Source organism: Salvelinus namaycush, chromosome 26 (genome assembly GCF_016432855.1).
Source record: "Salvelinus namaycush isolate Seneca chromosome 26, SaNama_1.0, whole genome shotgun sequence".
Taxonomy (NCBI): domain Eukaryota; kingdom Metazoa; phylum Chordata; class Actinopteri; order Salmoniformes; family Salmonidae; genus Salvelinus; species Salvelinus namaycush.
The window spans coordinates 3656377-3668675 of NC_052332.1; the positions used below are offsets into that span (position 1 = coordinate 3656377).

General features: G+C 40.6%; 1 protein-coding gene across 1 annotated transcript in view; it reads left to right on the top strand.

Annotated features, from left to right (window-relative positions):
• Positions 1-2353: 2353 nt before the first annotated feature.
• Positions 2354-12299, top strand: part of LOC120021256 (solute carrier family 12 member 2-like) — a 90710-nt gene continuing 80764 nt past the window's right edge. The window contains exon 1 of the mRNA XM_038964927.1: positions 2354-2899. Within this exon, the coding sequence (XP_038820855.1) occupies positions 2354-2899 (546 nt within the window). The remainder of the gene's footprint in view (positions 2900-12299) is intronic.

Here is a 12299-nt window from a genome sequence, read left to right on the forward strand (position 1 = left end):
GCATCATGAGGATGGAAAATTATGTGGATATATTGAAGCAACATCTCAAGACATCAGTCAGGAAGTTAAAGCTTGGTCGCAAATGGGTCTTCCAAATGGACAATGACCCCAAGCATACTTCCAAAGTTGAGGCAAAATGGCTTAAGGACAACAAAGTCAAGGTATTGGAGTGGCCATCACAACACCCTGACCTCAATCCCATAGAAAAGGTGTGGGCAGAATTGAAAAAGCGTGTGCGAGCAAGGAGGTCTACAAACCTGACTCAGTTGCACCAGCTCTGTCAGGAGGAATGGGCCAAAATTCACCCAACTTATTGTGGGAAGCTTGTGGAAGGATACCCGAAACGTTTGACCCAAGTTAAACAATTTGAAGGCAATGCTACCAAATACTAATTGAATGTATGTAAACTTCTGACCCACTGGGAATGTGATGAAAGAAATAAAGCTGAAATAAATCACTCTACTATTATTCTGACATTTCACATTCTTAAAATAAAGTGTTGATCCTAACTGACCTAAGACAATTTTTACTAGGATTAAATTAGGAAAAAACTGAGTTTAAATGTATTTGGCTAAGGTGGATGTAAACACTGTATGTGTTGACAGAGGTTGTGGATGGGGCCGCCAGAGATATTTTTGGGATGGTGTGAGGTGGTGGGGTGAGGTTGTTCAAAAAGGGGAAAAATTTAGTTTTTTTAAATGAATTGTGTTGCCTTTGTGACCCAATTAAAAACAATTGTTCACAGAAAATGCATTATACCTTTAAGTAAAGTGTTACGACAAACTGATCAGGAATTAGGGGTGTGGTGACACATTGCTGACGATCCATTGATATAAATATGATCTATGCATGTAGATGTAACTAAACACACCCACAACAATGAGCCCTGGACAGCCACTCCCCTGACAGCCCTCTAAGATCCTTTTGCATCAGTAATGTGGCCTACAAGAAAACACACAGTAATGCGATCTTTTTGTTTCTCCTGTATCTAGACTACAAACAACACAGATTAGGCCTAGTTTAACCATTATCTGAATCGTTTTGGTGTTGTGGGGACAAAAGTTACAATGAACCTCAAGATGTACAGTAAATTTAGGGTCGCTCCTAATTGAGTTGGTGAAAAACAAAAACTACAACAGCTGGTGCATTTGACCTGGCCAACCTCAAAAACAGGCCAATTACTGATTGGCATAGTGTAAAACTACAGATCTTATCTTGCTAGAGGCTACAACATGCCCTCTCCATTGTCATGATCACAAACAGGTGGATGAGTTTTAAAGTTTAGGCACAAACCTTTATTTACAAAACTACACATCATGACAAGAGCTTTGAAAATGAAAGGGTGGGCTATGTCTACATCTCATCTCCACATAAAAGGCATTCCATCAAAAGTTCTAAGCACAGAAAAGTAGTATATCATTTCATAAATTAAATTGGAAAAATAAGCCACACATGACTAACTACACCACAATGATATGTTTGACTATTAAAGTAACTTTGAACTGAAAAAAAAGTCACTGACTCAAATTATTACATAGCGATAAGCTCAGGCAAAATTCTCCGTTTTTTTCTGGACATCCTGTCAATTACACTGTATGAATTGACACTACTTCAAACTTGAAATAGTTTCTATCCTCAGAATGTGGTAGGCAACTTTAATTTAATGGTCATCTGGTTGGTTGCTTTTTTGATTGCATAACGTTTTCTCCACCGCACCTACAGACTGTAAATGTAACTGGTACCACCTTTGCACAAGGAAAATATTTTTCCCTTTATAAAAAGGATGAGCTGAAATCTCGCGAGCTCTATTCCCGTTTGGAACTCACACTACCAGTCGGTATCTTAATGCTAAACTGCAGTGTTGGTTGCAAGGAGGATGCAATGGGAGGTGTTGCACCAAGGTCAATGCAGCATCCACTCTAAAAAGCACCGAAAACATAACACCGCGGATTTTATTCGCTTTCGTACAAGTGTGCTGAAAGCGAGAGGACCGTGAAGCGTTTTGAAGACGCGTTAGCCTTGGCTGAAAGTTGATGCCTTTTTCTCGCTTTTTTTTGTAGTGTATATAACGTTAGTGAGGCAACTAGCAAGCCACCCTTCTCCATTCGTAGCTCTCCGCATGTCTGTGGACTACCTTTTCTCAATTCGGATGCACCGCGTTTCTGTTGGAGCGAATATCCAGACGGTCTTCCACCACTTGGGTGGTATCAGGAGTGTTCGCTGACTAACTTGATGTCGGAAAGAACTTGGGTTTAGCAGCAGTGTAGCTTTGCTATTGTACACGAGTTGTGCTGGACATTTAGCTAGCTAGGGTTGTCTCTGCAAGCTCGTCCATTCATCAGTAATATTTGCAATGTCAGCGCCATCCTCCACGCCTCCCGCTCAGGAAGAGAACCAGGCGCCAGAAAATGAGGGACTGACCGTGGATACAGGTTTGAAGCCCGCCGGCCCGACACCCAGCCCGAGTCGGTTCCAGGTGGACCTAGTGGCTGAAGCAGCCAGCGCCGCTGATAAAACGCCCAGCTCGGATTCCACGCTCGTAGCTGGGGACAAAGCCAACCCCGAAGGTTCGGAGCCAGCGGCGGGTGGTGAGGCCAAAGGCCGGTTCCGAGTGGTGAACTTTATGGATCCCAGTGGAGCGAGCCCACCAGAAGTAGTGCCCGCTGAAGGTTTCCAGAATGGGGACACCGTAATGAGCGAGGGCAGCCTGCATTCTTCGACAGGAGGCCAGCATCACTACCACTACGACACCCATACAAACACCTATTACCTGAGGACTTTTGGCCACAACACCATCGATGCTGTGCCTAACATTGATTTCTACCGGCAAAGTGCTGCTCCGCTGGGGGACAAGCTGATAAGACCCACCCTTTCGGAGCTGCACGACGAACTTGACAAGGTAAGCAACCGCGAATTTATGTTTTTGAAACGGATGCTAGAGCAATCTGCTTGGACAGATGCCACGTTCAAAACAACTGGGAACTGCGAAATTTCCGACTTCCGTGCGTTCATGACAACTGGGGGAAAAAGGAGCTCTGACTGGGAAAATGTGTTTGAATGGTCAAACAACTCGGAATTCCGAGGCGGGAAACCCGGGCCTCTTTCCAGAGCTAAGACTTTCCGATCTGAAGATCACCGACGTCATGATTCGATCTCGTTTTTTTTCTTCCGATTTCCCAGTTGTCTTGAAAGCAACTTTCTTTTTGCTAGCCAGCTTTCTGTATTTAGTTGTAATTTTGACATTGTTGCGGTCAATCCTATATTGTTTCGTGGCTCATTTTGCAGTCTCTTTTGCTCATTTTATTGCGCTTGTTTAAAATGATGGCTAAATTGGCAACATTGGTGAGACGTCAATGTGTGAAAAGGAGTTTTGCGCATTCTTCGATAGAAACTCATGTGAATAGGATACACGTATTCGTGGAACTTGAATAGTGTGGTAACATTTGGATTAGAGGTCGACTGATTATGATTTTTCAACTCCGATAACGATTATTGGAGGACTAAAAAAAGCCGATACCGATTAATCAGCCAATTCTTATTTATATATTTGTAATAATGACAATTACAACAATACTGAATGAACAATGAATACTTATTTTAACGTAATACAAAAATAAAATCTATTTAGTCTCAAATAAATAATGAAACATGTTCAATTTGGTTTAAATAATGCAAAAACAGTGTTTGAGAAGAAAGTAAAAGCGCAGTATGTGCCATGTAAAAATGCTACGTTTAAGTTCCTTGCGCAGAACATTAGAACATATGAAAGCTGATGGTTCAATATTCCCAGTTCTTCAATATTCCCCATTAAGAAGTATTAGGTTGTAGTTATTATAGGAATTATGACGCGTCAACTATTTCTCTCTATATCACTTGTATTTCATATACCTTTGACTATTGGATGTTCTTATAGGCATTTTAGTATTGCCAGCCTAATCTCGGGAGTTGATTAGGCTTGAAGTCATAAACAGCGCTGTGCTTCAAGCATTGCAGTAAAGTGCTGTTTGAATGAATGCTTACGAGCCTGCTGCTGCCTACCACCGCTCAGTCAGGCTGCTCTATCAAATCATAGACTTAATTATAATATAATAAACACACAGAAATACGAGTTTACTCTGGGCACGCTTTTCATCCGAACGTGAAAATGCTGCCCCCTATCCCAAACAGGGAAATATGGTCAAAACGGAAACTATCATTTTGAAAACAAAACGTTTATTCTTTGAAATACGGAACCGTTCCGTATTTTATCGAACGGGTGGCAACCCTAATTCTAAATTCCGGATACATTGCACAACCTTCAATGTCATAATTAAGTAAAATTCTGTCAAATTAATTAAGTCTTTGTTAGGAAGAAATGGTCTTCACACAGTTCGCAACGAGCCAGGCGGCCCAAACTGTTGCATATACCCTGACTCTGCTTGCACAGAGCGCAAGAGAAGTGACACAATTTCCCTAGTTAATACTGACTGCTAACATTAATTTATTGTAACTAAATATGCAGGGTTAAAAAATATATACTTGTGTATTGATTTTAAGAAAGGCATTGATGTTTATGGTTAGGTACATTTGTGCAACGATTGTGCTTTTTTTTGCTAATGCGCTTTTGTTAAATCATCACCCGTTTGGGGAAGTTGAAGTAGGCTGTGATTTGATGATAAATGAACAGGCACCGCATTGATTATATGCAACGCATATATGTGACGCTAGCTAAAGTAGTAATATCATCAACTATGTGTAGTTAGTTTTTTTTATAAGACAAGTTTAATGCTAGCTAGCAACTTACCTTGGCTCATTGCAGCCACAAGGTCCGTTTGACGCTGCACTCGCGTAACAGGTGGTCAGCCTGCCACGCAGTCTCCTCGTGGATTGCAATGTAATCGGCCGTAATCCTCGTCCAAAAAAGCTTGATTACCAATTCTTATGAAAACTTGAAATCGGCCCTAATTAATCGGCCAATGCCGATTTTTTTTAAATTTATTTTATTTTTGTTATTTTTTTTTTTACATTTAAAAAATGTAAATTTTATTTTTTTAATTTATTAATTATTATAATTTTTTTACACATCTGTCAACCTCTAATTTGGATATCAGATTAAGCAGCGCAGAGAACGCACAGTTCAGTAAACCAGAGTGAACGCTTTTTTTACAAAGTAGGAAATAGTCACTACAGGAATTGACAAACAATAGGATGTTTTACCTAGGCCATAGCAAAAACATATGTTTACCTAGCAATATGTCTGTATCTGACAGTTCCCACTTGAGTAGGGGGACCACATTTAAAATACCCAAATGCTGACAACAAGATGATTTTGTGGGACAGTGTAGGCTACATTATTAAAAAGATTTTGCTTCACCCCCTCAAAGTTTGTACTGACAGTTGTAGTCTATTGATGAATATACCATTATAGAATATGGATACAATACATCCTCCAATTGCAACATCTGCCTATGCCCACACACATGCTGCTGGGAGTGGTGTTGGAGGGCCAGTAGGAGGCACCCTTTCCTCTGGTCTAAAACAATATCCCAATGCCCCAGGACAGTGATTGGGGACATTGCCCTGTGTAGGTTGCCGTCTTTCGGATGGGACGTTAAACGGGTGTCCTGACTCTTTGTGGTCACTAAAGATCCCATGGCACTTATCATAAGAGTAGGGTTGTTAACCCTGGTGTTCTGGCTAAATTCTCCATCTGGCCCTCATACCATCACGGTCACCTAATCATCCCCAGCTTATAATTGGCTCATTCATCCCCCTCCTCACCCCTGTAACTATTCCCCAGGTTGTTGCTGTTAATGAGAATATGTTCTCAGTCAACTTACCTGGTAAAAAAACAATGTAACTAAGTTAGGCATGCCTAACTTCTAAATGGGCCATGGCATCATCAGTCACTTGTAAAACGTGAACAATTATCATTCACCAGTGAAATGTCAGCTGCGTCTGCATGCCAAATTTTTGATATTAGTTTCATGGAAATACCGTGCATTTGGGAAATATTCAGACCCCCTTCTCCCTTTCCACATTTTGTTACGTTAGAGCTATATTCTAAAATGTATTACATCTTTTTTACCTCCTCACACACAATACTCCATAATGACAAAGCAAAAATCGTTTTTTTTAAACATTTTTGCAAATGTTTTAAATTAAAATAGGTATTCAGACCCTTTGCTATGAGACTCAATTGAGCTCAGGTGCATCCTGTTTCCATTGATCATCCTTGATGTTTCTACAACTTGATTGGAGTCCACCTGTGGTTAGGGCTGTTAAGGTGACCGTATTACTGCCACACTGGCGGTCACGGGTCATGAAGGCAGTCAAATTTCACATAACCGTTTAGGTGCGCTAATTAGGCTTCTCCAAGCTCAGATGGTTATTAGTAGCCACCCAAACTTGCTAACTGCCTGGTACTCAGCACTCTTATTGTCCCTCTAATCACTCTGAAATCAATGCAAATGTTATCAAATCTAATCAAACACTTCATGAGAGCCCATGAGCTCATGTTGCGCGACATTTCTATCGGCTATGCAATTGGTGAGAAAACAGAGTGATGGCCTCTATTAAAAAGAGGATCCCATCAGCTTTCTATAGGCTAGGCCTACTATATTTATTTCTAAACTTTCCTAATATTAAGCACATTGCTTCTCTTTACAACAGGAGTATAGCATACCTGGCTGGCATGACAATTAACCATGGGGAAAGCATCCTCCATTCGCATTTTAAGTGCATAGATGCACCTTTTTTCCCATGGTTCATTTGGTGCATGATAATGGTCCATTCTAAATCAAAACAAATATCACATGTTATTTAGTATATTTAAAGATCTAGATTAAATCAAGAATTGTGTGGTGCGTGACAATATTAGCCTATCACTTGTGAACTTGATTTTCAAGTTTGGGGAAGGTAATTTTCACCATTTAAAAATGTTTTATAATAAAAGCATTAGATGGATAATCACATTTGATGTCAATTTTGATTTTTTTACCCCCCGCTAATGGAACGTTCACGCTTTTATCCTACTGCCGTGTGTGCATTGCTGAGCTTATAATGTGAAGAAATAGCCTAATAGTTTATCAACATTTTAAGCCAAATGTTCTGATCATTTGCATCAGCCTCATTACGTAAAAAAGTTTTTTTTTTATGCTAGTGGTTGTATTTATTTGGGAGCTATCGCATCCCACAACTGTCCCACACTGTTTGGGATATTTATTCTTCACACAGAATAGAATGGTCAACTTTTGTACTATGGGGGATAGTAGATTGACATAGGCTAGTGCTTTTGCTGTTTGTTAGGCCTACTCATCTTGTAGGGTGACAAAAAGTAAATGTGGACAGTTGTTCCATTGTCTTCAATATGCACTTCGGCATTAGATAAGGACGCGCGCAGTTGCGGGATGCTGTGTCTGTCTTCACTTATAGCCTGTGAGAAAGACCCGATCATGTGACGGAGAGCCGAGTGAGAGGTGCTTCGCAGCACGCAGGGAGAAGGGAATTCAAATTATTATATTCAGCCCAAGGGCACAACGGCCGCATGTGACTTTTTTCAAATCATCATTAGTCGCATCATGCAGCCTTAGAATGTATTAAAAATCAAGACATATAGACCGATGTTTGTATCACATCTAAAGTTACAGAAATAACTCAAAATTAATTGTTTCTTTGTTAACCGCTCAACACAAAATAGTCGCATGTGCGCACTCCCGCATGGCCAGGCACGACTCCATCATTAAGTTTGCAGACGACACAACAGTGATAGGCCCGATCACAGACAACGACGAGACAGCCTATAGGGAGGAGGTCCGAGACCTGGCCGTGTGGTGCCAGAATAACAACCTATCCCTCAACGTAGCCAAGACTAAGGAGATTATTGTGGACTACAGGAAAAGGAGGACCGAGCACGCCCCCATTCTCATCGACGGGGCTGTAGTGGAGCAGGTTGAGAGCTTCAAGTTCCTCGGTGTCCACATTAACAACAAACTAAAATGGTCCAAACACACCAAGACAGTTGTGAAGAGGACACGACAAAGCCTATTCCCCCTCAAGCAACTAAAAAGATTTGGCATGGGTCCTGAGATCATTAAAAGGTTCTACAGCTGCAACATCGAGAGCATCCTGACTGGTTGCATCACTGACTGGTACGGCAATTGCTCGGCCTCTGACCGCAAAGCACTACAGAGGGTAGTGCGTACGGCCCAGTACATCACTGGGGCTAAGCTGCATGCCACCCAGGACCTCTACACCAGGCGGTATCAGAGGAAGGCCCTAAAAATTGTCAAAGACCCCAGCCACCCCAGTCATAGACTGTTCTCTCTACTACCGCATGGCAAGCGGTACCGGAGTGTCAAGTCTAGGACAAAAAGGCTTCTCAACAGTTTTTACCCCCAAGCCATAAGACTCCTGAACAGGTAATCAAATGGCTACCTGGACTATTTGCATTGTGTGCCCCCCAACCCCCCCCAAACCCTCTTTTTACGCTGCTGCTACTCTCTGTTTATCATATATGCATAATCACTTTAACTATACATTCATGTACATACTACCTCAATTGGGCCGACCAACCAGTGCTCCCGCACATTGGCTAACCGGGGTATCTGCATTGTGCCCCACCCGCCAACCCCTCTCTTAAGCTAATTCTACTCTCTGTTCATCATATATGCATAGTCAATTTAACCATATCTACATACTACCTCAATCAGCCTGACTAACCGGTGTCTGTATGTAGCCTCGCTACTTTTATAGCCTCGCTACTGTATATAGCCTGTCTTTATACTGTTTTATTTCTTTACTTACCTATTGTTCACCTAACACCTTTTTTGCACTATTGGTTAGAGTCTGTAAGTAAGCATTTCACTGTAAGGTCGACACCTGTTGTATTCGGCGCATGTGACAAATAAACTTTGATTTGAATTGTTTGGAGAAAATATCCTCTATTTTATTCAGCTTTGTTCAATTGTATTCTTCATACTATAAAAATAATGCCATGGAATTCTAAGCAAATCTTTGCTAAATGAACTAGTGTAGCCCATACCCAGATCAGGGCCTAACATAAGGACAACTCAGAGTATGCTATTCTGTTCTTCTGAAATCGACTACAAGTTTTTGATATCATGTTTCTAAAGACAAGTCTAAAATAAATAATGGATTTACATTGCCTTCGGAATGTATTCAGACCCCGTGACTTTTTTCACATTTTGTTACGTTAGCTTTATTTTTATTTGTTTATATATATTTTTTCATTCCCCGAACCCCCCCCCCCCCCCCCAAATTGGAGTAAACTAATGAACAATAATACTTCGGTTTATACACATTTTACAGACAATCGTTTTTACAATTGTTATATTTTGTTTGTTTTTAGTCCTTCCTCTATTTCTGATGTCCATCCAGTTTGACTTCTATTTGTAACTGTGCTATTTCACAAAAGTTCTGAACCTATATACATTTTACAGACCCTGTATGTTATACGTTGGTTATCTTGTTATTAGTCCCACCCTTCAGCTCCATTCAACCCATCCCATCTATCTCTTAACACCATCCATTTTTGGATTTCTATATTCCATATATTTTTCTACTGTGCTGGGATGCTTCACAAAAGTTCTGAACTTTTCTGTTCTCATAGCTTCTACAGATTGTAAATTAAAGAAACATTTTTGCTAAACTAATTATTATATTATTGATCGATTTGACTATGACTTTTCAAATCACCCAGTATTGCTGTCTGCAGCGTTAGTTCTAGGAAAATGTTGCAATTCTTTAGCCGTTCCTGGACCTGTGACCAAAAACGAGCTACATATGGACAATACCAAAATAAGTCATCTAATGACTCTGTCTCCTCACAGCAAAATCTTAGAGCTGGGAAGATTATATCCCCCATATATAAAACATTCTATTGGTTGCAAGAATTTTGTATAATCATTTATATTGATAAATTCGAAGTTTTGAATCCAATGTTTTGCCTGTCAATTCATAAATCATGTGCCATGGTGGCAAAACGCCACCAGTCCTATTTATGATATTATTCACAAAAATTCTTTAAATTATCGAAAAATTAGGGGGTTTTAATCAATTAGTATATTTGACTTTAACCACAATGCTTGTTGTATTTTTTGTTCTGTCTTTTCAGGTGGATTAAATTGAAGTTGCAACCAACTTTAAAATGATTGTTTAAAAAAAAATAACTATTACCTATTATGTTGTTTTCAAATAACCGAACGTGAGCGGTTGTAATCTGAATAAAGGGAAAACGGCCATTCTTGAAAATGGGGTGAGACATTCTTACTAATTTACTAGAGAACCATTTTGGATTTAAGTAACTTTTGTATGATGATGTCGCTCTTGCTGCTGGTGGTTCTTTGGTCCTCTGGCCCTTCCTTGGACACTTTGTTAACTAACCTCCAGACGAGCTTCAATGCCATACAACTCTCCTTCCGTGGCCTCCAACTGCTCTTAAACGCAAGTAAAACTAAATGCATGCTCTTCAACCGATCGCTGCCTGCCCGTCCAGCATCACTACTCTGGACGGTTCTGACTTAGAATATGTGGACAACTACAAATACCTAGGTGTCTGGTTAGACTGTAAACTCTCATTCCAGACTCACATTAAACATTTCCAATCCAAAATTAAATCTAGAATCGGCTTCCTATTTCGCAACAAAGCCTCCTTCACTCATGCTGCCAAACATACCATCCTACCGATCCTCGACTTCGGCAATGTCATTTACAAAATAGCCTCCAACACTCTACTTAACAAATTGGATGCAGTCTATCACATTGCCATCCGTTTTGTCACCAAATCCCCATATACTACCCACCGCTGCGACCTGTACACTCGTTGGCTGGCCCTCGCTTCGTACTCGTCGCCAAACCCACTGGCTCCAGGTCATCTACAAGTCTCTGCTAGGTAAAGCCCCTCCTTATCACAGCTCACTGGTCACCATAGCAGCACCCACCTGTAGCATGCAGGTATATCTCACTGGTCACCCCCAAATACAACTGCGACCTGGCCAAGATAAAGCAAAGCAGTGCGACAAAAACAACAGAGTTACACATGGTATAAACAAACGTACAGCCAATAACACAATATAAAAATCAGTATACAGTGTGTGCAAGTGAAGGCAATAAATAGACCATAGTGGCGAAGTAATTATAATTTAGCAATTTACACTGGAGTGATATGTGCAGATGAGGATGTGCAAGTAGAAATACTGGTGTGCAAAAGAGCAGAAAAATGAACAAATATGGGGATGAGGTAAGTATTTGGTTGGATGAGCTATTTACAGATGGGCTGTGTACAGGTGCAGCGATCGGTAAACTGCTCTGACATTGACCAAGACAGGTGACTATCATCATGACATGCTGCACTTTTGGGTGGACACCCACCAGTCTCAATCAGTGAGAGAAGATTTGAAATAGACAAGATGGCGTACACATTGTTGGATTACTTTATGGCGCAAAACTAATTTAATGGAGCATTTTCTAAATTCAAAGGAAACCCCTGCAACTAAACATGGACGTTTTGGAGAAATGTGGTGTTTTTCACGTCTGTACTTGAGGAAGTATCAACAAGCTAAGGTTGGTTGAGAATTCTCTGCGGTACGCCAAACAGTACCTATCTAATAACGCCTATCAGCCAGCTGGAACAGAGTAATGGTCTGACTAGACAGATTTTTAATAGTTACAGGTATCCCTGAAAACATATACAGTTGAAGTCGGAAGTTTACATACTTAGGTTGGAGTCATTAACTCGTTTTCCAACCACTCCACAAATGTCTTGTTAACAAACTATAGTTTTGGCAAGTCGGTTTGGACTTCTACTTTGTGCATGACACAATTACATTTTCCAACAATTGTTTACAGACAGATTATTTCACTTATAATTCACTGTATCACAATTCCAGTGGGTCAGAAGTTTACATACACTAAGTTGACTGTGCCATTAAACAGATTGGAAACTTCCAGAATATGATGTCATGGCTTTAGAAGCTTCTGATAGGCTAATTGATATAATTTGAGTCAATTGGAGGTGTACCCGTAGATGTATTTCAAGGCCTACCTTCAAACTCAGTGCCTCTTTGCTTGACATCATGGGGAAATCAAAAGAAATCAACCAAGACCCCAGAAAAAAAATTGTAGACCTCCACAAGTGTAGTTCATCCTTGGGAGCAATTTCCAAAAGTATAAACACCATGGGACCACGCAGCCGTCATACTGCTCAGGAAGGAGACGCGTTCTGTCTCCTACAGATGAACGTACTTTGGTGCGAAAACTGCAAATCAATCACAGAACAGCAGCAAAGGACCTTGTGAAGA